The 26,214-nt window shown below is 37.4% G+C and overlaps 4 protein-coding genes across 5 annotated transcripts; 3 read left to right on the top strand and 1 right to left on the bottom strand.

Moving 5' to 3' along the window:
* Nucleotides 1-4: 4 nt before the first annotated feature.
* Nucleotides 5-8,455, bottom strand: arfgap2 (ADP-ribosylation factor GTPase activating protein 2). 2 transcript variants are annotated; one of them, XM_025055776.1, is made up of 17 exons: nt 8,301-8,455; nt 7,378-7,496; nt 7,016-7,088; nt 6,792-6,923; nt 6,281-6,361; nt 6,002-6,107; nt 5,740-5,796; nt 4,329-4,373; nt 3,167-3,219; nt 2,703-2,839; nt 2,444-2,575; nt 2,022-2,150; nt 1,776-1,928; nt 1,570-1,696; nt 1,202-1,289; nt 851-975; nt 5-743 (listed from the first exon to the last, which is right to left on the bottom strand). In XM_025055776.1, exons 1-17 carry the CDS (start codon nt 8,370-8,372, stop codon nt 723-725), a joined length of 1,650 nt encoding a protein of 549 aa, XP_024911544.1. In that variant the 5' UTR covers nt 8,373-8,455; the 3' UTR covers nt 5-722. The 2 variants fall into 2 exon arrangements, with proteins under 2 accessions (XP_024911544.1, XP_008308920.1); XM_008310698.3 differs by lacking the exon at nt 4,329-4,373.
* A 128-nt stretch (nt 8,456-8,583) lies between these two features.
* On the top strand, nt 8,584-16,738 carry LOC103379220 (uncharacterized). Its single transcript, XM_008310699.3, has 13 exons — nt 8,584-9,187; nt 9,757-9,959; nt 10,769-10,906; nt 11,061-11,178; nt 11,514-11,700; nt 12,493-12,634; nt 12,727-12,882; nt 13,051-13,106; nt 13,525-13,700; nt 13,797-14,197; nt 14,297-14,393; nt 14,699-14,924; nt 15,519-16,738. The coding sequence occupies exons 1-13, from the start codon at nt 9,056-9,058 to the stop codon at nt 15,722-15,724; spliced, it is 2,238 nt and encodes a 745-aa protein (XP_008308921.1). The 5' UTR covers nt 8,584-9,055; the 3' UTR covers nt 15,725-16,738.
* A 1,300-nt stretch (nt 16,739-18,038) lies between these two features.
* On the top strand, nt 18,039-20,887 carry LOC112487062 (uncharacterized). Its single transcript, XM_025055871.1, has 6 exons — nt 18,039-18,290; nt 18,607-18,812; nt 19,512-19,649; nt 19,770-19,908; nt 19,982-20,681; nt 20,781-20,887. Exons 1-6 carry the CDS (start codon nt 18,171-18,173, stop codon nt 20,885-20,887), a joined length of 1,410 nt encoding a protein of 469 aa, XP_024911639.1. The 5' UTR covers nt 18,039-18,170.
* Nucleotides 20,610-24,948, top strand: LOC103379228 (ZP domain-containing protein-like). Its single transcript, XM_025055777.1, has 9 exons — nt 20,610-20,681; nt 21,084-21,225; nt 21,312-21,455; nt 22,186-22,244; nt 22,364-22,554; nt 22,633-23,033; nt 23,400-23,496; nt 23,870-24,062; nt 24,155-24,948. The coding sequence occupies exons 2-9, from the start codon at nt 21,188-21,190 to the stop codon at nt 24,292-24,294; spliced, it is 1,263 nt and encodes a 420-aa protein (XP_024911545.1). The 5' UTR covers nt 20,610-20,681; nt 21,084-21,187; the 3' UTR covers nt 24,295-24,948.
* Nucleotides 24,949-26,214: the final 1,266 nt, after the last annotated feature.

The raw sequence follows: 26,214 nt of genomic DNA, 5'->3' as shown, positions 1-26,214 counted from the left end.
AGCCTTTTTTTTTTTTTTTTTTTTACAGTAAATGAAAGAGCTCGGGTCTGCTGTTGATTCCTACTCCTTACATCAGAGGTATGACACTAATTTGTGCCTTTTTAAAAACACTGAACACATCACAGCAGCTGTGACATCATCAAAATCCTGTTCACTTTCATTCAGACACGAGCTCTCAAGTCTGTGCTCACAGACAAGACAGCGGCTGGTCATCAGTGCTGAACGTCAATGGAAAAAACGAAATGGAAAAAACGAAAACAACAAAACTTAAATGCAAACATCACTGACTCTGGTTCAGCTCAACTCTACAAATTAGAAATGTATGCTTTTAATATCACCATAAAAAGAAAGTGTAAGAGTGAAAATGAATTTATAAAACAAATCAAAAACACTGATTTATGAAGAAGGAATAAAATAGAATTTCTTTTGAAAATTGAAGACCAAAAAAATTCTTGATGGATTTTTTTACAACAAAACTTTTTTCTTTTTCCTTGTGAAAATAAAACAAGAGTTTGCTCATGAGAAGGGAAGAGAGAATACTGTCTCACTCCTGTCAAAAGTGTCTCTGAAAAGAGGGACGGACGATTAGACTGTTTCTGTTCCTCATGCATCATCCACTCTGTTTTCTGTCATGTCCACGTGTCACGTCTGCAGGAAGCGGGCCGGCTCTGCGCAGATGTCGGTTCGTCTTCCCGCAGGCTGTAACGCGTTTCTGTGTCCATTTAGTATGAGCCGTAACGATCCTTCAAACACAGAACCTGGTTTTAGACTTCTAAATTACGTTTGTACTACTATAGCTCTAGCCAAGCCAAAAACAGAATTTACAGGATGGTGTGTGTTAATCTCTCACCTGGATTGTATTCATGACACCATTGGCGAGGACGGCCATCTTTCCTGCAACCGTCTTCACTCCTTGTTTGAACTGTGCAATGTCAGGGCCAGAGGGAAGCATGTTGTCCAAGCCTGAGGCTCGTCCTGAGGAAGGAGAATCGAAGGGTGAGTACAGAAATCCTGTAACTGCGGCTCAAGGTAAATATCCAGTCACATGATCCACCATCAGTTATTTTTAATGTTTGGGCTAGTACTTACAATCCAACAATTGTTGATTGTTACATATGTGACTTAATCTATAGAGAGTGAAGGATCAGTTTTTAACTGATAAGTTTTATGTGTTCATTTTTTATGTGAGCCTTCTTCATACCTTTGTGGTCTCCTTCATCTCCAAACAGCTCGGCTGAACTGATGGCTGAGCTTCCAGTCATGGACTCCAGTCTGGTCTTTGCCTCGTACTGACGGAAGATTAAAGACAACATTCAGCACAGCACCAAAACCAAAAAGAAGCAGACTTCAGCAGACATAGGTCACGAGGTAAGCACAGGATATACATTTCACTAGTCAAATGATCTATAGATATTTTACATGACGTTAGCAGTCACAGTATCAATACAGTGTCATGAGAGAAGGTTCTGGAGCCCAATAAGGACAGGTGTGTTAGACTGGAGCTACTGTAGATACAACAAATGGTTCCAGTTTGATTTAAATGAACACAACAACTGTAAGCGTTCCTACCTCAGTGCTGGACTCTCGGCCAAAGAACATGTCTGAGGAGATGGCCTTGGCATTAGAAAACTTCTGTCTGGCCTCACTGGACTCTGAAACCGGAGCAGACACCTCAGCTTTTCTTCTGCTGGGAAGTCTGGGTGAAAGAGCCGCACATTAGAACTGAGCCAACAAAACGCTAGGATACAGTGGATTTAGATGTTTGTATTGTATACCTCTCTCCGATTGGCTGAATACTGGAGATGGTGACTTCCTCTTTCGGCTCTTCTTTTTCCAAAGCCCAGGATGTTGTGAAGGAGGCAGTCCCTCCCTCTGTATCCCACCTGGATCCAAAACTATCGCCCACTGTGAAGGGGTTGTCCTTGTACCTGGAAGATTCAATCCCCGGAGGACATAAGGTAAAGAGCCGGAAAAGTAAGAAGTCCGACAAACGTTTAGTTTTTTTTGTTTTGTGTTTTTACTTTGGTGGTCCAGAGGTGAAACCAGGCTCATCATACATATCCAGTTTGGAGCGAGAGGAGGTCTTGGCTCCAACTGGAGTTTCCTGCTCGATCATCTGCATCTCTGACATCACTGAGTGAGACACAGCACTAAAAGCAGAAAAACAGACCATTATAGATCTACTAGTTTTAGTATATATATAGTACACTGTACATAATTTAATTAATATTTCATATTAAACTGGGTTCAATGCAATGTATTAATGTACAATGTTATTTTACATTCAATACTAAGCTATTCAGTAATACATTGGGTTATGTGTGTATTAGAATTTTAAACATATTATACTTAAAAAAGCTGGAAAAAGTGACAAAAGCATCACGACTTAAAAAAAAAAAAAAACAGAGCTCTTTTTAGATTTGCATCCTAGCTTCAAAACTACCTTCTGTTTCCAAAGCCCATGCCCAGCCTCTCTGCCTGCTCCCTCTTCTTGCCCTCCATGGTTTGAAGCTTCCTGTCCTCCATCTTCCGGTCAATTTCCAGCTCTTTGTAAGCCAAACGCATCGACGCCACACTGTTAAAACACATCATATCAAACATGAGTATTAAACATTTAAGGCATTTCTTTTGAAATTCTGAATTCAGACTAAAAACTAAATTTGACAGATGGCAATCACACAAATACGTAAGAAAAAACGTACATGGACTCCTCAGCCTGTTTCTTTGCCTCAGCGGCCTGCTCCTCTCTGAGCTTCTCAACAACCTGTGCCTGTTTCTCCACTTCTGAGAAGCTCTTACTGCTCACCTTCTGAGCACCGAGGCCTTTCTTAGCACCGAGCTACGGGGAGTGACAAAAATGGGACATTGATTAAGATTAGGTTAGGACACGAATAAGTAATGACAACAGGTTGGACGTTTGACCATTGTAACTAAAGCCCATTAGAGATGCAGCAGATGTTACATACAAGGATACAGGCAGACACGATTCCTTTAGAAATAAGTAATAACAACAGGTTGGAAATTTGACTTGTAACAAAATTCCATTAGAGAAGTAGCAGATGTTACATACAAGGATACAGGCTTTTCAGACTGGTCTCTGCTTCTACTGGTGCATTATAGAAAAGTTCAGATGTGATGTGGTTGAATGGTGATTGTCAAGACTCACCCCTTTTTTGGCAGCCATTGGCTTCTTCTTTCCAATGATGGAAGGCTTCACATCTGTAATCAATGACAATGTGTCAATAGGTTAAGATATGACTTAGAATCAAGTGAGAAAATGAAATTAGCTGGAAAGTGAACACGCTCAGGTTGTTCATAAAATTGAAATTTTTCACACCAAGCACATCTGTTATGTTTAAGACTGAAGCCGGTGTACAGACTGCTTTAAAATATTATTTTTCGTGGGAATTACTAGACTGGTACATTTAGTTAGAATGAGGACAAATAGTTGTCGAATGAGACCTAAGCTATTTTAAGTATTTCACCTATCACAATGGCTTTCTTCCAGGAAATTTGTCTTTGAAATGTAATTGCATGCACTGCTGAAACAAAATAAAATTTGCATTCTAGAACTGACCCGCACACGTAGTGCCAGTTCTGCAGCCAATCATTTTGCACATGCGTGCTTTGTATTAGTAAACAGGATTGAAAAGCTCAGTATTCGTTATATACGTTATAGTAAGGTTAGCCATGGAGGAGCTGCCGCAAAGTCATTCCAAACGACAACAACTAACTTTAAATTTGAAACACCATCATCCAGCCAATCATGATTCCACCTGATAATGTATTTCCAAATTTGTTTTGTAACTTGATCATTTATAAGACTGTTATTTTAAAAAATTGGTGCCAAATTTCTGTTCAATTAAACAGCCTGAACCACTGAACCACCAATGTCACTGAGTCAACAAAATCTGTTCCAGGATTTTAATGACATCAACAACTGCTACAATTATTTCTAATCATTTAATAAACGCTGACACTAGCAAGAGTTTGTGCCACTCTTCCTCCAGACACTGCTCAGATGTTTCACCTTCCTGCACCGTAACACAGACTGTTCTACGATTCCCAGGCTTTAATGAATTAATTATTGAAAGAGAAACTTGGAGCAACAAATAATTTGTTTATATAACTTTTATATGCTCTGCAATGTTAGACACTTCTATTGCATGGTAAGCAAAGAAGAGAAAACAGGCAGAGTGAGCAGAAGCTCAATGTGAGTGAAGCCAGGCCACCATGCCACTGAATGCTAGCCAGTACAAACATCAGCAGCTACTGCCACAGTAAAGTCACCTCCATAACATCAACAGCTACTGCCACAGTAAAGTCACCTCCAGTCATCTGTCCGTCTTGAGTTGACAAACGCATGGAGTCCTCTGAGGGACAAGATAAACCAGTCACTACAGTCAACAGTCACTTTGTGGTTAAAGGGAAAAAACAATTAGTGAAAGTTTCCTCACTAACAGTCAATGTTGAAACATACACAACCTTTAACTGTCGGTCGTTTAGTTGACGGCTGCTCTTAAAAAGTGAATGTACTAATTGTTGTAAACAATCACAACTGTGAGGCAAATGAAAAACGAATCAGTTACTCACACACCTTTACACTGCCAATATCCTCAGTACTGTTTGGTGTTTGTGCAGCTAAACATTATTCTAAGACTTGGTTTGAAATAAGGTGAAACAAATGGCAGACAAATGGAGAAGACTGCACACAACCTCAAACTGAACTATAAATGAACAACTCAACAGTTTCAGAGATAAAGATTATTCACAGGACGATCGTCTGTGATTTATTATGAGACAGTTCTCTATTATTATTATTAATATTAATGGAGCAAATGTTTTACATCACAACTTTTTTTACAATTAAAATAACAAGCAAGATAAATAACAATTAAATATTTTCCTCAAAGCAATCAGCCTGTTTTAACCATGTGGACTACCTACAGAATATCAGTTACTTTTTTTACAAATCCAAAAAATGGACAGAGTCTGTTTTTCTTCCAAATTCCAAACACTTTGAAAAGATTTCTAACTGCATTCATGAGCTGCCCAACTGTAGGTGAGGCAGTGTCGTGATCTTATGAGGCTTTGTTTCCCTACCCACTGCTTTCAGTCATATCACAACACAATGAAAACAAAAACACAAAGGAGAGAGATCTAAACAGGTTTTTCACTCAGTCATTGCAAAGATAATTGAAACCTTGCAACTACACAACCAAAGAGAATGCCTTTGGCATGGAGACATGAGGACACCCCCTCCTTCCCCTCAACTTACTGGAAACATTCATATTTTCTGAGAAGTTTTCTGGTAACAAGTTTTTCCTTTAACATTAGACCAAAACCTGTTTTCCCTGTTATTTACGTCATGATGTAAAGAATTTGTTGATCGTCTCTAATCACTTGTTTCCTCACTAAAAGTGATTAAATATATACAACGCCTAATGTCAATGTCTAATAGCCAGTTGTGGCCTAGACACTGAACAATGTTAAAAGCCTCAATAAAGACGTTCCATAAAGTGGAATACTTGACACAGTGAAGATGTACAACCATAAAAAGTGTTTAGTGACTGAGCTACAGTAGTGATTTACGTCCATAATGAGTGGATATTTTGAACAGCTACTACTGTACTGTTGAATGGACTTACAGAAATGTCAGTGAAAAATATATGTGAAGATGTGAGAGACATGTCAAGAATGATGGAGTAGAACAAGGCTGAATGAAGGGAAACAACTCACCCATGCAGGCTTTGGGTGACGTGCTCAGACCGTCGATGCTTGGCCCTTCCTCGAGCTCTAGAGCATCATAAGTTACAAAAATAAGAAAGGATTCTTGTCATTTATTCTACGTTATTTTTAAAAATCAAATTATTAAAAAAAATGCACTTCAGTAAACAACAAGGCAGGGGTAAAGCTCAAAGATTTTAGATAAAAAATGTTTGTTATGAATTGGAAAAATATAAAGAAACAACAAGAGGGAAAAGAGTTTGATTTTACTGACGGCTGTCATCCTGGACTTTGGTTGTTGTGTCTGACAGCTGAGGAGTGATGGCAGCTCCATTCTGCTCTTTGTCAGAGTTCACAGCCATGCTCCAGGAGTCTGCAGGCTAAAAAGGGCATAAACATGTAATTACACCAACTTTGAAGAACTGTACTATTTTTTAGGACGAGTTATTATTAACACTTTGAGAGGCAATATTTTGTCATCCTAATGATAGGCTATTGCAGAGTTTTGCAGGTTATGAATTATAATTAACAAATGCGTGAAAACCTAGATTACCTGTGTGTGTTCAGCAAAGAAATCCGTATCTTTCTTCTCTTGAGGAGCAGGTGTCACTCCTGCACACGAGTCAATCCAAAGCTGCAAACACACATGCACACAGTTTCAATGACTTACAGTATCAACAAATTATTCTTGATAAAGAGAACCTTTGACACAGATCTGCTGACATGTCACTAGTAGTCACATGACTGCAATACTGATTTTTTTTTTCACAGCAGCAGGTGATCAGCTGTTCGGTCAACCTTGATTACGAAATTGCACAACCTGTGTGATTATTGTGTTAATAGAACAATACTGATTGGTAATGCCATCATTGTGATTGAGGTCTATTAAGGTTAATGAAGTATTTACTATTGAGTAAATATTGTAGCTGTCGCTTCATACTGTTTATTTCAGGGTGTGTAATACAATAGTGGCTGAGCCATAAATCAGACTATTAAAGCTGACAGAGACCAATTACTGGGAAATTATATAATTAGCATAGTAATTTACATTACAAGGAACTTACATCAGAACCATATTTGGACAAAGCAGCGTTTGCTTGCTGCCTGATCTTCTCTCTGTACATCTGAGCTGCACGACTGTTGTACTTGGCATTCGTGTCGTTTGTAGAGCAGCCATGTTGCCGGAAGAAGGCGGTCTTCAACACAAACAGTGGGTTTATTATTCACTGGTTATAGTTAGAATGTGCAACAAAACCCTAATCACAGCCATTTTAATTTCCTGACTTACCGCATTGGCATTGCCTCCAACCTGCATACATCTCAGCTGGAACCAGTTCCAGTTGGAGTCTAACTCAGTGGATCTGTAGTGAAATGGAGGAAAACGAGTTAGAGTTCATCAACAGTACAAATAATGACATTGTGTGACGAGAATAACAATGAGAACACAAGTAAATGGGTTGGATTAATATGCAGTGTATGATCACTTTTTAGCTAAAAGATTACATGTGTATTTTTTTACTTAATGTAGTGTGAAATTAGTGAATATTTCTCAAAACAGTGTTTTATTTATAAGGGATAATTTTCAGCACAAAACAGAAGACACCGATCAATGGGGGTCTAAGTTAAAGTGATCATTTTGGCTAAATATACCTGATGAAGCTGAGATGTACTCCAAGAGAGCGATGAATGCCGGAGCAGTCAATGCACAAAAAGACACCATATGGAATACTGGCCCAGCTGGGGTTTTTAGCTGCACAGTCAAAACATACCTGAAGGAAAACAAAATGTAAAAAAAAAATCGTTGTTACTGCCTCACTACAAATTCAGAATGGTAACATGTTCGCACCCTTTTATATACAGTATACCAGTGGCCTCTGTTGCTGTCTATAATCATTACAATTGTGTAAATACAATGGATACTTAATGGCTTTTGTTAGTAATGAAAAGAACATGTGCATGTTTAGCGGGCACCGAAACCCATCGTTTCACTTTTCGTGACTTGAGGGCCAAGATAATAAATTCACTGCTGACCTATGAAATCTAACGTAATAACACCCCTTAAACAGGGTAGTGTCACTGCGACAAAGTCACGACATAGTTTTTGTAATTGATTCTTACTTTAAACATTATACAAATTAAACAAAACACTTTAGACAAAACAGAATTCACCCCAACACTCTTTCAATTTACCCATATGGTTCGACATGAAAAGCAACTGCCGTTGCTACCTGCTAACGACAAATCTACAAAATACTAAGTAAAACGTTACGAGTGTTTAATTTTCGTATATTTGACGTTTAATTGTATAGTTTCCCTGTTTGTTAAAGGTACCATTGACACGGAAGGCAGTACCTTTAAAGCCACATCGACAAACACGAAGCGTATACGTGGCCTTTATGTTTCCCTGTTGTACCGGCAGCCAAAACCCGTTAGCTTGCTACTTGACCGTATAGCTCGGCCTAGCTGAGTATAGTTAGCCCGCAAAGCTAGCGGCTTTTATTAGAATACGTCAAACTGACAAATGTGAGACTGTACTAAGACATTCAGGTAGTAGCGGTGCCTGATTAACTCACCTTGTTCGTAGGAACAGATCTCAATCTTTTGAAAATGGTGAGGATTTCAGTCTTATTTGGCTCCGTCGCCATCTTGCCACTATGACAGTTTCCAGCAATTATGTCACTACGGGTCCTCGCCCGAGCCAAAAATGACGACGTTAAGAAGTCTTAGGGTTGTCCTCGATTGTAATATTTAAAGGTGTATACTAATGTCAAAGATACAACATAAAAAGTTTTACTCGTGTTTAATTAGTTAAAATTCACCTCAAGTAATACTTTTTTTTTTTTTTTTTTTTTTACGTTTTTCCGTTATTCCACGCCCTTATTTTTAAGAATCTATAGAAAGGACCTTGATTTTATCATTTATATTTTTGGATTGTCAATAACGTTGAGAGACATAAATACTTTATTAAGAAATTGCCTACTGTAGCTCAAAAAATACTGGTTTGGAAATACTGGTCTTAAGGTTATACTATATTCTATTTGTCGTTGGAAGTTTGGTGAGTTGTTGACAAAGAATTAAATTTTACTGTTTTTGTATTGTAGATTTACTTCACTGATTTCCATGTAACTCATATATTCTATATACGTAATACACAATTAGCTCTTTAATAATGCTGTAACCTCGCTGACCGAGGCCGCTTTTTAAAAAAAATTCCAAGTCTTATTTTGGCTCAGATCAGGTTAGTCCTGTTATGAACAGCCCCTTCCATTTCTGACACTCTAAATAACTGAACAAGCCCAGTGTGGGATCATATCTCATCTAAGACATCATGGACACGGGTACAACTGTGTTGTTACTGCTGATGCTTTTTGTGGGGACTGTCTCCTCGGGTTCCCCCATCTTTTATGGAAACAGCATTAGTTTCATGCCACTGAAAAAGAATGAAGATGGAACTATTGGGGTATAGTACTTTTTTAATATTTTTTATAATTGTTGATTCTTGTAAAAAAAAGTATTTTTATATTAGTATACATGATTAAAGTTTTCTTTTGGCTTGATAAACTTGTTTGGAATCTTTTTTTAAAAAAAACATTTTTCTTAAACCACCATCAGTCTTTTAACTGTTATTTTATTTCCTATTTACATTGATGTTTATGTGTTTTACTTACTTCATAACTGAATTTCTGAAGTGGATATAATCAGTGCTGATTTTTTGGATTGTGGTCTGAATTAATATTGTTGGTTTTTAGTTATAGTTTTTATCTTTTAATCTTTTATTTTTTGCAGTGTATTTAAATGTTTGGTCTAAGTCTAAGATTTATTTTTTAAATTTATTAAAATAAAATATGACAGTAGCTTTTTTATCATTATGAAGAATTCACAACAACTTATTTTTTTTACTTTGTAACACAAAGCCTTCCAGGAAACGTCCTGGGTGGATTAAATGTTTTAGGCTGTTGCACAACAAGATGAATGGGTTTGGTTTTGTTTTTTTTTTCTCCTAACATGTTATCTGTTCTGATACTGCAGGTTTCCTTTACTCACAGACAGAATGGCTGGAGTTCATGCTCATATGAGTCCACCCTTGAATGTGGGAATGGGCTCTGCACAGATTACAACAAGTTAAGTATCCTACAGACAGACAAGGATGAATCCGAAGACAAAAAATGGTGCCAGACTGAAGGACTAACGACAGCAACTGTCTCAACCAATGACACCTACTTCACTCTGAGGTAACTTGGTATAGGTGCTCACCCTAATCTAACCCTTGCTCTTACTATGTTTAAAGAAATACAATTTAAAAGAAATCTCTAAATTGACCAAATAAACATATTGAATTTTGGCTGTGTAATAGTCTTTAAGGTAATATCATCTTTTATTTCTAAAATAAAAATTATAATGATAACATTTCTGTAAGCATACCACATACTATGGTGGACTCATGTGAGCTAATGGACTAATACAATAAAGATGCTGCCAACAACTGCGACACAAGAACGTCATTCAGACTGAAAGAGGAGCTCTGGTGCTAATCGTAACATAAAAGGTGGATTAGTTCCATTTAGCTTCTTTGGTTTGTAGGTGTAGTTTGGCAGCTGTTCTGGTTTACCTGTAAGACAGGGATTGTTAGATAATGAATGCATTCTGCTCAAATGACACTTCTGATCAATACCTGAAGGTCCAGCTTTCAAATTTTCTCACATTTTGGCTCTGAGATTGATTCCACTTAGTCCCCAGATCCCAGGTTGGGTTGGGACATGAAGAAAACCTGTTATGTTTATACGATCACAATTAGTTGTGGTTAATTATGGTGATTTAAAGTATTGTGTTAAGTATTATATTCATTGCTGTGCAACTTGTCGGTTAATTGATTTGTAGAATGCCATTGTTAACTGTGTTAGTCATCTTGTTGCTTTTTTTTTTTTGCATGGTATCCTTAAATCCTCAAACACAAATCAACCCTAGAATAAGAACAAAACAATATCCTCTGTTTGATATTCTTTGTCATTCTGTCATTCTTTATGTTCACTGATGTGTTTAGCGGCTCTGACTGCTGCTGGTTGTCTAATTCTGAGAAGGTAAAAAGATGGAGAAGTGAAGCACAGTTAAACCTGGGAACCCGATCTGACACACTGTCTCTGAACAACTGTCCTGTCACCACAACAGTGGCAAATCTAAGGTAAATGTGTGTTCTGTTCAAAGAAAAGTTGTCAAAAATATATATTATGTTGCTTCACAACTCGGGCAAAAGTATTATAGTTTTCTGACTTTATATTACCATACAGTATGTTCTTATATTCTGTTTTGCATCCAAATTTGATGTTTTGACACAGAGTTCCTCAGAACTGTTTTTCAAGGATACAACTTCTGGCTCAGGATCCGGACAGGGATGACGTCAAATGCAGTTTCAGTCCAGATGCAACAATTCCTTCAAATTTTGCAATTGACAAGGTAAATCTGTTTACTTAAAAAGGTATTTTTTAAATGTTCAAAATATCCCACACTTCATATTTATAATGCAGGGCTGTTCATTGATTTTTACGATTAATGCAGGATAACTTTAGATAAATCAACAGCTGAAACAAAAAGACACATAACACTGGGATTTTATGTTTCACAACTATTTTGAAATGATGGAATTATTGAATAAATTATGAAACTCAAAGTAACAGTAAGCGAAACCTGGAAGTGCAAAGATTTAATGATGAATTGATGACTGAAACGTGCAGTGTAGACCTGCTTTGGTCATTGTTTAATTTCATTTAATTTCATTTGTGTCTTTCCAGGAGACTTGCACACTAACCAGTACAGGTCAAGTTGACACTGGCAATCATGTGATTGAGATAATGCTGGAGGACTTTCCCACTAACAACATCACACTGACCTATAGAAATGGAACATCAGTGCTTCGTAAAACCTCAGACGAGAACTTAGCGCCTCTCTGCAGAGTTAAGCTTCAGTTCCTGGTGGAGAGTGAGTGACACAACACACCACAGAAAAAGTACATCTAATGCCTCTCTGCGCTCTGATCGGAAATCTATTCAATCCATTGTCTTGCTTTCCTGTATGATTGTTAATGTATAGTAATGCAATTTGAACTAGCAGTATGTCCTTATTGGTGTTATTAAGCTGTCCATACCAGACCGATAATTATAGATAATTATTCACTAACAGCAGAATAAAGAAAGAAGCATATTGTTGTGTTACCTTTATTTGTGAATTTCAAGTTATATTACTTGTTATATAGTATCAGTTTGGTAAAAATAATTGACTAACTTTTTTTTAATTGATCATATATGCGTGTGGATTGGATGATTAAAGCTGTCAATGCTATATTAAGTTAATTTGACACCTTTTTAAATTTAGAACCATACAACCATAATGGAATATTTACAATGTCATTTCACACTGTGTCTTTTTAAATTTACAACCATACAACCATGAAATATTTACAATGTCATTTCACACTGTGGTCCTTCTTCCCTTAAAAAAAAAAACAAAAAACAAAAGTTACATCGCACATAATGTAGAGGAAAAATCCTAATAATCAAAAAGGCCTTGTTTTAAGAAACAACATTTTCAGTGATTTAAATTCAAAATATTAGTAATATTTATTTATTTATTTATCTGTACAAACCACCGTATACGTTTACGTATATTGCTGGCACCAGCATTCTGCATTAAATCCCCTGATTCATTGAATGAGCTCCAGTGCTGCCATCTAGTGACTGGCGATTTCATGAATCTTTTCCCCTCTCCTTTCAGTTTTATCTTCAGTACCAAGTTGTGAACTAGGTAATGTGCAGCCCATGTTCTTGTCCAAGACTCCATCACATGGTGATGTTCTTCATGCCAGCGTTGGCCAACCATTCGAGCTCCATGCTGAAGCAAAGGCCCAAAACAGCAGGTAACTATGATCACTATGAGTCTAAGAACATCTAAGATGAAGAACAGATGAAGAATTTTATGTATTGATTTATTTTCATGTTTCGTCTACAGAATCGTCGACTTCCAAATAAGTGGGCCTCAGAACATCAGCAAGGAGTTTCAAACTGGTGGCCAAGGAACAGCTGAAGTCACCATCACCTGGACACCACAGAGCCATCATGCATATGCGTTTGTCCCTTTCTGCTTTACGGCAGAGACAGATGAATTGTGAGTGGTTTTTTGTTTCTTTTGTTTCATTTAAACTCCCAGATATTTACAGATTCATTGTTACTTTGTGCATGAGAGTAATTTTGGGATAAGAAAAAGAACTTCCTCCTCTGACTTTATGATCACGGCTATGATTAATATTCACTCAACCTTATTTTCTTCCTCCAGCCAATCAGAGATGAGGTGTGTTACTGTCTTGGTGACCCGTGCATCTATCGTTCAAGGTTTGTTTTTGTTCACAACATTCAGCCCCCACATTATAATGAAGTAGGTCACAATGGTGCATTCATGTAACAGTCAAAAATGTATTTGAATATTTGGGATTACATGTCATTATTTAATGTAATTTTACAAATTGCTCAGTAGTGATGAATTTGTTAGTAGATGATGTTACAGTTTATTATTTTATTTTAACATAGTTACTTGACCTTACAGAAAAGGGGTATTTTTGATACTAATTTTCAGCTAAGATTTGGTTAGGAGACAATAAAAAAGGACTAAATGGTCATTCCCCACTTACCTTTAATAATGATATGAATTAAATTAAATAAGTTTTAAAGAAACATTTGTTATTAATTCATTCTTTTTTTAAATTTAACTCCTGTCTGTTGATAAGGTTTATTCTCTATGTGTGATTCAAAGGTGAGGCAAAAGTTGAATGTTTACCCAACATAATGAAAGTCATCCTGGACAAAGCTTCCATGCCTGGTATTGACGAAAGGTTTCTGAAGCTGAGAGACCCTTCCTGCTCCCTGTCCTCCAATGGCACTCACATCATGGGGACCATGTCCCTCAGCACCTGTGGCACAACACTGGAGGTTTGGAGAAAAAGTTGTATATAAAAATTGAGATGATTAAAATGTTAGTATGAGGTCTTTTATTTTTATATTTTAAACATTCTTTTCTGAAAATAGGATCTAGGTGACAAAATTGCCTTCAAGAATGAGATCAACTCCTTTGTACTGCCAGATGAGATCATAACCAGGAGGAAGGTGGTGAAGATCGATTTCTCCTGCCAGTTTCCCAAAAGTCTCAGCATCTCCAACTACTTCAGTATCCACAGCACAGACTACATTTTCACAGAGTCCGGCTTTGGCAGTTTCAGCTACAATTTTGAGATATTCAAAGACAACAAATTTCAAGATAAAGTAAACTCCAGTGCCTACCCAGTAGAGGTCCGGCTTTTGGATACAGTCTACATGGGCATTAAAGCTCAGTCTGAGATTTCCAATGTGAGGATATTTGTGGAGTCATGCAAAGCTACTCCTGACAAGAATCCTGAAAATGTCCTCTCCTATGACCTCATCAAGAACGGGTAAATCTGTTTCTTGTTTTGTGTGTGTGTGTCATGTACGTGCTGGCTGGAAAAGAGACTTTTTAAACCTCCTGATTGTTTACCGTGTGTCTTTTTCAGGTGTATCAAAGATGAAACATTGAAAATCTACCAAAGTGAAGACGTGGTGTTCAACTTTGAGGTTCAAGCCTTCAAGTTTACAGGGAACTATGACAAGGTAATTCTGGATAAAGGAGAGTAGCAGCTACATCCACTCCTTAATTCCTCAGAGGGTTAAGGTTAGCTCCCAACAATGTGTGAATACCAGACCTCCTTTTGGTAAAATCCACAGTAGTGTAATGTTTTTAAGGCCATGTCTTTACTAACCAACCAAACATAACTTGGAATGTTTTTAAGGCCATGTTATGAACGCAGCGACTGCACAACTTAGATAACTAAAGTCAATTTTGAAAAAAATGAATAATTTTCTTTACTAACCAACCAAACATAACTTGTGAACACTAACTCTGATCTGCCCTACAGGTGTACATTACTTGCTCTGTCATCATGTGCGAGAACACCTCTCCCTACTCCAGATGTGCGCAGGGTTGCCTTGACGAACCGATCAAACGCAGGCGCAGGCGAGACACGAGCAGAGAGACTGATAGACACTACATAGCCCAAGGTCCTTTTGTGATTGTTAAGATACCTGGTTCGATCGAAGCTCTAAATGATACTATGTTCCTGAAGATGGACAATGTCCAACCAGGTCAGTAGCCGTCTGAGAATTTACAGTCCTATCTGTCTGTGAATGCATCATGACAACCTAACAAAGCCTTTCATCTACCTTCCTGCCTATCCACCTGTCCATCCATCCACTGATCTAACAACGTCATTCTACTTTCCTAACCCACCTATTCTTTCTACTCCATCTGATCTTCCTCCATACCTACCTCCCCTTTTAGGTACCTTTCTACCTATTTATCACCCTATCTATCTGCTTTTCTATGTACCATGACTACCTATTGTATGCAGCTTAGTAACCTGTATAATTAGCTTTATACTTCCCTGTGACAGACCAATCAGCTTACATACCTACCAACTTACCTTACATACTTCATCACCCTTATCACCCTTATCATGCCCTTCTCTCTACCTCACCGACTCTCATAGCTGTTCTTTCTACCCTGTCTGACTACTGCACACTTATCTACCCACACTACTGTACCTGCTCTATAATCCTTACCACTTACCTGTATATTTGCTTGGTTAACTTTCCCTCCTTCCTAGCTAACTCTCCTTATCACAAGCCAGCACTTAGTCTTATTACCCCTTAGCTAATTAGCTGATCCTTGTCTTTCAGTGAACCCTAAGTCATTCGCTACAGACATGGAGAGCGGACAAGGAAACTGGAATGTACAACAGATACTCTGGAACCAAATCACTACTATAATGTTTGCAAGTGCCTTCATAGTGTTACTTGTGTTGATCGCTGTTGGTTTTTGTTACATCAGTAAGAGGGGAATCAGGGAAGATCGCAAAGCTCTTATCTTAGGCCTTGAGAACTAAACTTTACTAATCTGAGCTTTTCACCACATCTTGTTTGTTAGCTGGAGGTCCAGTGTGTAGGAACAGTTGTTGAAGACCGTCTAAATCTAAATTCTAAATGAATCCTGAATCAAAAAAAGGCCAAAATCAAATGCATCTTTATTTGAAGAGTCTTGTGGTCCTAAGGGGCAAACACTCTTTGTCTCTGTAGATTTAAAGCAAGTCTGTGGGATTGAGGGGAGGCTGGTGTCCTAGCCAAGTTGTCTAGCTGTCGAGTTTATTTGGACTATGAAGTGAAAGTGTTCACACCTACAGTTCCCAGTTGGGTTTTACCCACATGCAGTCCACCTTCAATTCACTTGGTTTACACTGGAATTTTTGCAGGTTCCTAACAATTTTAAAATATGATCTAAACTAAAGAGAAAGGTTTGGTTTTTGAAAACAGTCAAATTGAATTGAAAAAAAAAGGAATCTAGTTGACATTAAGTGAAAAGAAATTCCCCATAAATATACAGTTATGCTAACAGATCCACAGGATTTGAGTTCCACAAACTGGACCCTCTAATGATATGATATGATTATTGTGTTTTTCTGCACACATTTATATAGCACTTTCACCACTTTGTCTATACTTTAGTGTATTTGCATTTTGCATTGCCTTAATGCATTCTTTATGAATCTGAAGACACCTTGAAATTAATAAATTACGAATTTTCATCATTAAAAAAAATATATATATGTATGATTTGGTCTAAAGAAAATTTCAGGAGTTGTGTGATACTACTCAGGGTCTCTGTATAATTAACTCCGCCTCATTTTCCAAGCATTTTAATTTCTTTTTATTGGCACTTGATTCAATTCCTTCCAGAGTCAAACAATTCTCATCTAGTGGTTTTATCTGGTTAAACAGGATTTTTTAACAATACATTTTACACACATTTAATTTCTTTCTTTCTTTAATTGTATTTCCGGGGTTACTGAATGGCTGAGTTACACCCGACATTAAAACAATAAAAGGTTATTGTGCAACTACAATGATTTGTTCTTTATTTTGTCCAATGCAATGGAGAGAGAGAGAGAGAGAAAGAAAGAGAGATCTGTGGGGCTGTGTCATTTCATATCCTAATTTCCCTAAACTTTGCGCAGAACTCATTAAAAAGTTCGGCCCTTGGAATCTCACTGGGTTTTTCAGCCGTTTGAATAATAAAGACCATTGTGTCGCAAAGGACATGCTCTGTAAAAACTACGCTGTGAACCACAGCTGTAGCCACATCTCATGAAGAAACAAGTGGAAAAGTCGCAGAAAGTCGTTCATTCATCTTGACTCATTAATACAAACTCTCAGTTTGTATTAGGAACTAAAAAAGACATTTTATCACTTAAAGCTAAAACTTTTAAATAATAAAACACAGAAAGAAGAGTGTAAACATTATTCTTTATTTTTTATTATTATTTGTTTGTATTTTTTTTTTTAATCTACATAACTGAACAAACAATACCTTATCAGTTCCTGCAAGAAACAACATCTCGTGTTAGTTTCTTCATCAGGGCAATTCTCTTCCAGTAAATGTGGGTTTTATTTTAAACCGGTTCTGCTGTGCATTATAATCAAAAATACAAAGCATACCATTGCAGATGGCATGAAGAGTTCTGGAATGTCGTACCAGACAAGTATATAAGACGCTGCAGGTAAGCTTAACTGGGAAAGTTGATATAATATTTAAAAAAAAAATCTAAATTTAAAGAAGAAATAGGTGTTCTGTTAGCGTTTTTGTTGATGATTCATTTTCTCTCTTTTTTCAATCACAATATCATTAAGACGGTCTGAGTGTATGTGAAAGATTTTTAAATTCAGATCACACCTCAATCAAGGTTAATGATTTTTTTTTTTTTACAAGGAAGAACAGTTTACTGGAACAGGCCGAAACCTTGTCACACCCAGATGAGACAAAGTGTTATTTTTCTTACCACATTTCAATTAACTAAGAATGTCGGTCATTTATTCTGCCAACTGTTTATGCTAGATATCATTGGCAAAAGCCAAGAAATAATAATAATCTGATGAATAACAATAAGAAATGTGACAAATGTGGTTAGAAAAACTGACTAAAGTTGAATAAATGATAAAACACAGAAGGAAGAATGAAAACATTATTCCTTATTTTTTATTATTATTATTATGGGTTTTTTTTTTTTTTTGGAAATCTACATAACTGAACAAACAATACCTTGTCAGTTCCTGCAAGAAACAACATCTCGTGTTAGTTCCTCATCAGGGCGATTGTTTTCCAGTAAATGTGGGTTTTATTTTAAACCGGTTCTGCTGTGGATTATAATCAAAAATACAAAGCATACCATTGCAGATGGCATGAAGAGTTCTGGAATGTCGTGCCAGGCAAGTATATAAGACGCTGCAGGTAAACAAGTGCAGCAGAGAATCTTGGGACGGAGGAAACTTGTGGTCACCATGGCAGCCACAACAGTGCTTCTGCTTCAGCTCCTGATCTCTCTGGCATCGGCTTCACATCACTACGGAGGAACGGAGACGTTCACCAACAGAGGAAGAAACCCAGATGGAACTTACAATGTGAGCAATTCATTTGAACTAAAACATCATGTCATTAACGTCATATGAGAGTCTGTAAAATGTGTTCTTATTTTGGGCAAACAATGGTATAATTCTAGCATTGTGTGAGCCCTTAGTTTGAAGATTTATTCAACTGGGTGACCCAAATTTACAAAATAAAACACAATAAGTAAAAGTCATATTTCTTTTTCAATGCACTCTGGTACAATATAGTAAATAATGTGACACGGTTAAATATTCAGACTGAGAAAATGCTTGTTCAATTAACCCTCACATAATCCTACATAATCAGAAAAATATTTAATTATGAATGCAGGTGGAATTCCGCACCAGGGCAGTCTTTGATGGCTGTCATAATTACGGACCTTGGAACTGTTACGGGTCCAGCTGTAACAGCTTCCACATCAGCGGGAGTCACATAGCTGAAAGGAACAATTACACACAGTCAGGCAACAGAGAGTGGTGTGAAAGAGAAACAATCACTACCACAACCCTTCGCAGCAATCAACCTTTCGAAAGACGGTAAGATTATGTTTACTGATTTTTTTAAATTATTATTTTTATCTTCATTAGGGCTGTAAAACAAATACAATTTTAATTTGATCATTTACAGGGTAACTGTGGATTAATCACAATTAATCACGAATAGTTACATTTCTAAATCTATAAAAAATGGAAAAAATATCAAATTCTGCAAAAGCACCACTCTCAACTTTGCTTCATGGAGTTGATGCATTTTTGTCATTACTTGCATCCGAATGTGTGTTGTAGAAGACATCAAGAGTTGCTTTCAAAATTTTGTTGACGCTGTGGTCCTCCACAATATTTGTCGCTCTTTTGATGAATATTATTTGTCTCCAGTTCCTCAAAAATCATATGACAATTGTGTCAGTCGTCTTCTCAGCTGTAGAATTATAAAATAAAATAAATGTTTTACAGTGTGTACATATAACAACATTTATACTGGCTGTGTTAGAGCAACAATAAGTAGATGCAAATTTTCTTTTTATTATCTACAGTGCACGTCATTCTGCATTAGAATTTGATAAAAAACATTTAAGATTAGTTTGTACAATTACACGCTTAAAGTGTTAATTTTTACAGCCCTAATCCTTTTATACAACTGTTTTATTCATCAGTTATTCACAGTAATAATATTAAGACACATTGACCCCTAGTGGTGTTCATTTTTTATGATTCTTTTGTCTCTGCACATCCCAGCCAAGCCAGCTGTTGTTGGGTCTATACCCGCAATGGATATGGTTCCTGGTATCTCAGAACCAAAATTGATTTGGGAACAAGATCTGACACCAGGCAACCAAACAGATCACCAGACCTGGCTATTGTTCCTTTTCTCCGGTAAATTCAACATCAAAGCTTCATGTTTCAGACCATTGAAATACATTGCTATAGATATTTGTAACCTGTAAAGGACCATTTTGATAACTGTGATGATCTTATGTGTACGTCGACTCAAAGAGTTCCTGAAAACTGCCCGAGATCATACAACATAATGGCCTTTGATCCTGATGCAGACCGGGTTCGATGTAGATATGCAAATGTCCGTCTCCGTGAGTGCCACTGGTGCAATCTGCCTTCAGGATTTCATTTAGATCAGGTTAGTAGTAGAAAGTATTCTATAATAGTTTGATCCTTGACCCCCAGCATCTAATAATTATTCTCACTTTCAGGACACTTGTACTTTGTACTACAACTACATCTTGTCCACCAACTATGTTTTTGCATTTGAAATGGTAGTAGAGGACTTCCCACAACGTCACATCAGTTTGTCCTACGAAGATGGTTCTCGCGTTTACAGAGCTCCACTGACAACAGGCAGTAGAAACAGACGATCAGTCACCCCATGGTGGAACAGAGATCCAACAACCCCACCTGGAACCATGATCCCATCCTCACAGAGGTGGTGGTGGCATTCTACAACCACAACCCCTCCTACTAGAACAACAACCCCTCCTACTAGAACAACAACCCCTCCTACTAGAACCACAACCCCTCCTACTAGACCCACAACCCCTCCTACTACAACCACAGCCCCTCCTACTACAACAACACCCCCTCCTACTACAACAACAACCCCTCCTACTACAACAACACCCCCTCCTACTACAACAACACCCCCTCCTACTACAACAACACCCCCTCCTACTACAACAACACCCCCTCCTACTACAACAACAACCCCTCCTACTAGAACCACAACCCCTCCTACTAGACCCACAACCCCTCCTACTACAACCACAGCCCCTCCTACTACAACAACACCCCCTCCTACTACAACAACAACCCCTCCTACTACTACTACAATAACAGTCCCTCCTCTTTCTACCACTAGTCCTCTCAGTGAACTGCCGCTCCAGTTTTCTGTTCTTGGTAAGAGTTCATTTAATTTAACTTGTTACTTAATTAGCGATCTGCATTCATGTCCCCTCTGTACAATAAAAGTCTCAGTCATCCAGTTTTGATCCAAAGACCTTCAGAAATATGCATATAAGGTGGTGAACTGCATCATGCACTTGGCTGTTTGGTTGACCTGTGCTCAGACGTACAGACCAAAACTAACCCATACTGACTATTGAAAAAACCAAAGGTGAAATATCTCAATTTTCTAGCAGTCAGTCAGAACTGAAGTAGTTTCTTGGATCAGGGCTGAAATGAAACCATCAAGAAACCAATCCAGTAAAGTTGTCCAGAGTGACGGTCCCTTCGCAGTGAGAGCTGCAAGTAATTCAAACCTCACATCTCTGGAGTTTTCTTCTTCTTTTTTTTTTGCAGTGGATCCCAGGGTAACCACATGTACAGAGGGAGTCTTCTTGCCAAAGTTTGTCTTTCCAACTCCTGCCAATGGAGCACGACTGCAAGCGGAGGTCAACAGGGAAATGGAGTTCAGAGTTAAAGCAGAAGCCACACATGCCACGTGAGTCAGAACCAACGCCACTCACTGAGGTCATGCAACATCAGATCATTTCAAAGAACAGGATCACAACTGCTCACTTTTCACAGGATTGTTCAAGTGATTCTGAGGGCCCCGTTGACAACGACAAAGCGAAGAAACACAGGCAATGAATTTGACATCAAGTGGACACCACAGCCAGAAGACCTGGGACATCATTTTCCAATCTGCTTTGTTGTAGAGGCAGTGGACGGGTCAGACTTCCTTTTAATTTCTTAACATCGTCGGCATCTGTGTAAAAAGCATATGTAAAAAATATATTTAAAACTGCAACAGTGGTGTCTGAATATTTTTGGTTCAGGGACCACATAGATGTCAAGTGCTCTGGACCAGTACAATCACAACATAATTACCTATAACTAACAATAGTTAACTTTTTCCCCTTTGTTTCCCTCCAGTACAACTATTAGGTAATTATGTACTTTTCCCCCTTTGTTTCCCTCCAGTACAACTATATTAGAAAGTATTTATGTACAGTATATAATGAAGTATTTGACAAAGCATCACTATCATGCAGTGTTTGTGCAATTTATTTCACTTTTTTACATTCATCAAGCGGACCATATTGAACCCCCGGATGGGCTGGTTTAGGCCCGCTGGCCATATGTTAGACACCTCTGCTCTAAAATCATGATTTTGAGCAATAATAGTTGTTACTTTCTAATCTTCTAATCTTTTTTTTTTTTTGTAAATTACATTCACTGGTAGTACTGTGTATCTGTGTTTCCCAGAGAAACAGAAAACTACATCAAAATGGGAAATAATTGAACATTCAACAAAGTTGAACAGAGAACAACATCAAAATGGGAAATAATTGAACATTTTATATAAATTCTGAAATCTAATAAAAAAAATAAAAGATGCATTTCAATTATTTTCAGATCCCGTGAATCTCTATAAAACATGCATTTCAATTATTTTCAGATCCCGTGTATATCAGTCTGAGATGAGATGTGTTCTGGTGGATGTCAGGAACACACAAGGTGAGTAGGACGGGCTCATAGTAAAACCTATGCAGTCGTTTTCCAGGACTAGACAAGCCACTGATTTGAAACATCAACGTGTATGTTAAACACATACTGTTAAAATCTCTGTGTTCCAGTTCAATCTCATGTGATTTGCCACGAGTCCTCAATGACAGTGATAGTGGAGAAAGCTTCATTTCCTCGACTGAGTGAAGATCATCTGCAGCTCAGCGACCCCTCAAACACACTCTGCAGCCTTCAGACTCACTCCAACAACACTCACATCATCGGTGTCGTCCCCCTTAATGCTTGTGGAACTCAGATTGAGGTGAAACTGCTTTCTGCTTGTCTCACACACTCACACTTTAAGGACCCAGCAAACACATTTCATGTTATACCTTTGCAGGAAGACGATGATTACCTCCTGTTTAAGAATGAACTCACCACAGTCGACAGCTACAGAGATCTCATCACCAGGAAGAACCTGCTGGAAGTGAAGTTCTACTGTCAGTACCCCAAACGAGGAAACGTGACTCAGAGCTTCCTGACACACAGAAAGACCATCTCTGTGTGGGACCGGGGCTTTGGACGTTTCACCTATCAGTTTGAGTTCTATCCTGACAACCAGTTTAATGATATGATTGATCCAAATTCATACCCCCTGGAGTATGAATTAGGCAGCAGGATTTACATGCAGATACAGGCCACGTCTTCTATCAACAACACAGTGCTGTTTGTGGAATCCTGCCGTGCTGCACCGTATGACAACCCAAACTACCACCCAGTCTACTCCCTGATTGACAATGGGTAAGAAGATCATATTAGGAGATTATCAAATACGTTTTACTCTCACAGCCACAGTTACACTTTTTTTTTAGTTTGTTATTATTACGTGGAGGAGGAGGATTCAAAACTAAATTCTGTTTATTCTGTTCTGTAATGTTTTAGTAGTGTTTTGTAATTAAAAAGAAGAAGAGTATATATTGTGGCACCTCACAGATAACAAGTAACTAAATCAATCAACAGATGTGTCCATGAATCCCAGCCAGTGCAGGAAAGAAATTAAAAAAAAATTAAATAATTTGTTTTACGCACAAGACAAATAATCAACGCACCTGCTTAATTTAACAATGTTTGTTTTTTTCTTTCCTACTTTCTCTCGACTGGACTCAGGTGTCTAACGGATCCAACTGTTGTAGTCTATCCCAGCTCTGGTGATCAATTCAGGTTCAGCATTGAGGCATTTAAATTCATCGGCCTGCACGATCAGGTAATCAGAACATGAAATCAAAGAATGTGACGATCATCACGTTTCATTTTTTACAGTCTGTAAAACGTAAATGCACTTTGACAAAAAAAAAACATACTTACATTTTATTACATACGTCAAAAATGGCACAAAAAGTGTTTTTTTAAATAATAATAATAAAAGGAAAGAAAAATCAGGAAAAAATTCTGTGAGGTCATTTCCTGTTTTTGACTTAATTCAAAGCTTCTATCCAGAGGCATAACTTTATTTTAATTTATACTGCAGTTCACATCAGTCAAAGCTCTGAAAATATTCTAAGTGTGACTGGACTGGGTGGGTTAAGATGTTATTGTTTGTCTGATGATAAATCACAGTTTTTCTCTGTGTGTCTCAGGTCTACATAAGCTGTTCACTCATGATGTGCGAAGCAGGAAACAACAACACCAGGTGCTCCAGGGGGTGCGTGGACCCCACACAAACGAGTCATCGGCGCAGGAGGAGGGAGACAGTGATAGAGTCTGCCAGCCACTTTGTTTCCCAGGGTCCTCTCCGCCTCCGGAGGGCAGCAGAGAGCAGTGAATCCACAGGTATGAAAGCTGCTGTTCATTTTGTTTTTTTCTCATCTGTCGAAATGATACCTGGGTAAGTTCTCAACCCAGTCTGTTTGTCATCTTTCCAGTGATCGGGAACCTGAACTTGAACATGGTGTTCATAGCTGGTTGTCTTCTGGCAGCTGTTGGCATGGTGTGTGGAGTGGTCCTGTTCAAAGCCAAAATGTCAAAGATCAAATATCAACCATTGCCGTCTCATGAGCATTAGTGCAGCAGCACTGTGTACGGAGCTGCATCTTTGCGCTCATTTATATCTCATTATATCAAGCCTGATAAATCTAGAACAACTCATTTAAAATGATTGATGTGTTTATAATTTTTTTTTACTGTGGAATTAAGCTTTTGGTCTATGCACTAAGCAGGTGTCGAAACATATTTGGAGCAGAAATATTCACACTAATGTAATCAAACAAAAACTCACAAATGCTACTGTTAACTGGACCTTGTAGGATACAGATTTTCCACAACTGATGGCTGAGGTGGCCTTACGTGAAGGGCTACAACAGAAATCAATAAACAAAATCATAAATGTCTAATAAATAAATAAATAAATAAGGAGTTATTTCAATAGTAAATGCCCAAGCTAAGTTAGAATCAGAATTTAAATTACAGTACAAATCAGATATTTTTTGCATCTCCTTCTACTGCTATGACCAGGTGCAGAGTTTTGTTTTTTTTATGGCAAAAATGCACTTTACTCTTTTTAAAATGAATCCTTATGTTGATTATTTGGTTTTTGGGTCTTTATTAACATCTCTGTGATCTTCAGTAAAGTTATATGTGAAAAAAAAAACAGATAAAGCAACAGAGAAGCATTTCTGTTATATTAAGAAGACAGGATGTGTCTATTCTGTTTATATGTGAAACAGTTAATGTCTATGGAAAACTGGTTATTCGTCTATTCTGTTTATATGTGAAACTTAATGTGAAGTTAATGTCTATGGAAAACTGGTTATTTTTCTACTTACTTATTCAGAGCCAATATTCTATTATCAGTGATCTGTGATCAACAAAGAGAAACTAATGCATTGATGAATAATTTTGTGCCAATAAAGGATACAGACTTTTAAAAGTATAACTGGTGTCTTAACTCTTATATGAACACTTTTTTGCCGCAAATCTATTGCAGAACTTCTATATATATGTATTTACTATTATCATAATAATATATATTCAATTATATATATTATATATTCAGAACTAAGACAGCAGCCATGTTCAGACTGCTCCAGGTACGTTTTGCTTCGTACAGCCGTGTTGTATTGCATAAATCTGCCACAAGATGGCAGTCCACAAATACTTATCATTTCATTTGCATCATTAGCTCTACTGTATTTGTAATCATTGACAATTATTTCAGCCTTTTTTGCTCGGCTGTCTTTCTTTGGTTGATGTTGATGTGCTTAGTTAACTTATAATGTAATGCTAACAAAAAAAATTACACTTGAAGGGCATGTCTGAGATCGTGTGAATTTTGTTAGGATGCCATTTTTAATTATTTTCAATTGTAATGTCAACAATGACTGTGTCCTGTAACTGTTTCGTCCCCAAAAAGTTGAAAAACAAAGAATAAAGAAAAAAATATATAAGCTTTTTGGCAGATTTATTAAGATTGCAATTGTGAGTGGCTAAATCTATTATAATTATTTGTCTTAGTTTCCCATATTTTGCCAAAATGTGTTTTTACTCTTTTTCGGACGAACGTTACCTCCGTCTTGACCAATATATTCAAAATGACTCAGATAATATTCCTACATTTCCTTGCAGCTTATATTTGAATATATTTTTATAGTACTACTGCAATATCATAGAAAAATGCTATTGCTTTTTACCATAATTTTAATGTCGATGTAAGAATTTTCAGGTTAGAAGGTAAGAATGTTATCTAAAAATTTTTTAATGTTAAAGTTGTCAGGTTTAAATCAGATTTTTTTTTATGTTTCATTCTGTTTTCGGATACATTGTAGAACTAATGACAAAGTTGATCAGAGAATTTAAAAAGCCCAGAAAGTAAATTTGACCACATTCCATTCTGTATTATTCCAGCTTCGAGCTGTAGGATTTTTTTTCCTGGTTTACTGCTCTGGTCCTAGGACTCCCCTCCCCCCTTTCCCTTCCTCCTGTTGCC

The sequence above is a fragment of the Cynoglossus semilaevis genome, chromosome 5 (genome assembly GCF_000523025.1).
Source record: "Cynoglossus semilaevis isolate Cse_v1.0 chromosome 5, Cse_v1.0, whole genome shotgun sequence".
Taxonomy (NCBI): domain Eukaryota; kingdom Metazoa; phylum Chordata; class Actinopteri; order Pleuronectiformes; family Cynoglossidae; genus Cynoglossus; species Cynoglossus semilaevis.
The sequence above is the reverse complement of the archived record's forward strand: the minus strand, read 5'-3'. Positions and strand labels throughout refer to the sequence as shown.

What these genes read in the sequence shown, in the direction of transcription:
- LOC112487062 (XM_025055871.1), top strand. Translation starts at nt 18,171, where the DNA reads ATGGCAGCCACAACAGTGCTTCTGCTTCAGCTCCTGATCTCTCTGGCA. An exon ending in ACCCAGATGGAACTTACAAT is followed by an intron (nt 18,291 to 18,606) that starts GTGAGCAATTCA and finishes TTATGAATGCAG; the next exon opens with GTGGAATTCCGCACCAGGGC. An exon ending in GCTCCAGTTTTCTGTTCTTG is followed by an intron (nt 20,682 to 20,780) that starts GTAAGAGTTCAT and finishes TTTGATCCAAAG; the next exon opens with ACCTTCAGAAATATGCATAT.
- LOC103379220 (XM_008310699.3), top strand. Translation starts at nt 9,056, where the DNA reads ATGGACACGGGTACAACTGTGTTGTTACTGCTGATGCTTTTTGTGGGG. An exon ending in ACGGCAGAGACAGATGAATT is followed by an intron (nt 12,883 to 13,050) that starts GTGAGTGGTTTT and finishes TTCTTCCTCCAG; the next exon opens with CCAATCAGAGATGAGGTGTG. An exon ending in CCGTGCATCTATCGTTCAAG is followed by an intron (nt 13,107 to 13,524) that starts GTTTGTTTTTGT and finishes TGTGATTCAAAG; the next exon opens with GTGAGGCAAAAGTTGAATGT.
- LOC103379228 (XM_025055777.1), top strand. Translation starts at nt 21,188, where the DNA reads ATGGAGTTCAGAGTTAAAGCAGAAGCCACACATGCCAC. An exon ending in GCAGAAGCCACACATGCCAC is followed by an intron (nt 21,226 to 21,311) that starts GTGAGTCAGAAC and finishes CACTTTTCACAG; the next exon opens with GATTGTTCAAGTGATTCTGA. An exon ending in CTTGTGGAACTCAGATTGAG is followed by an intron (nt 22,555 to 22,632) that starts GTGAAACTGCTT and finishes ATACCTTTGCAG; the next exon opens with GAAGACGATGATTACCTCCT.
- arfgap2 (XM_025055776.1), bottom strand. Translation starts at nt 8,372, where the DNA reads ATGGCGACGGAGCCAAATAAGACTGAAATCCTCACCATTTTCAAAAGA. An exon ending in AGACGGACAGATGACTGGAG is followed by an intron (nt 3,220 to 4,328) that starts GTGACTTTACTG and finishes CATTGATTACAG; the next exon opens with ATGTGAAGCCTTCCATCATT. An exon ending in AGATGAAGGAGACCACAAAG is followed by an intron (nt 976 to 1,201) that starts GTATGAAGAAGG and finishes CTCCTTCCTCAG; the next exon opens with GACGAGCCTCAGGCTTGGAC.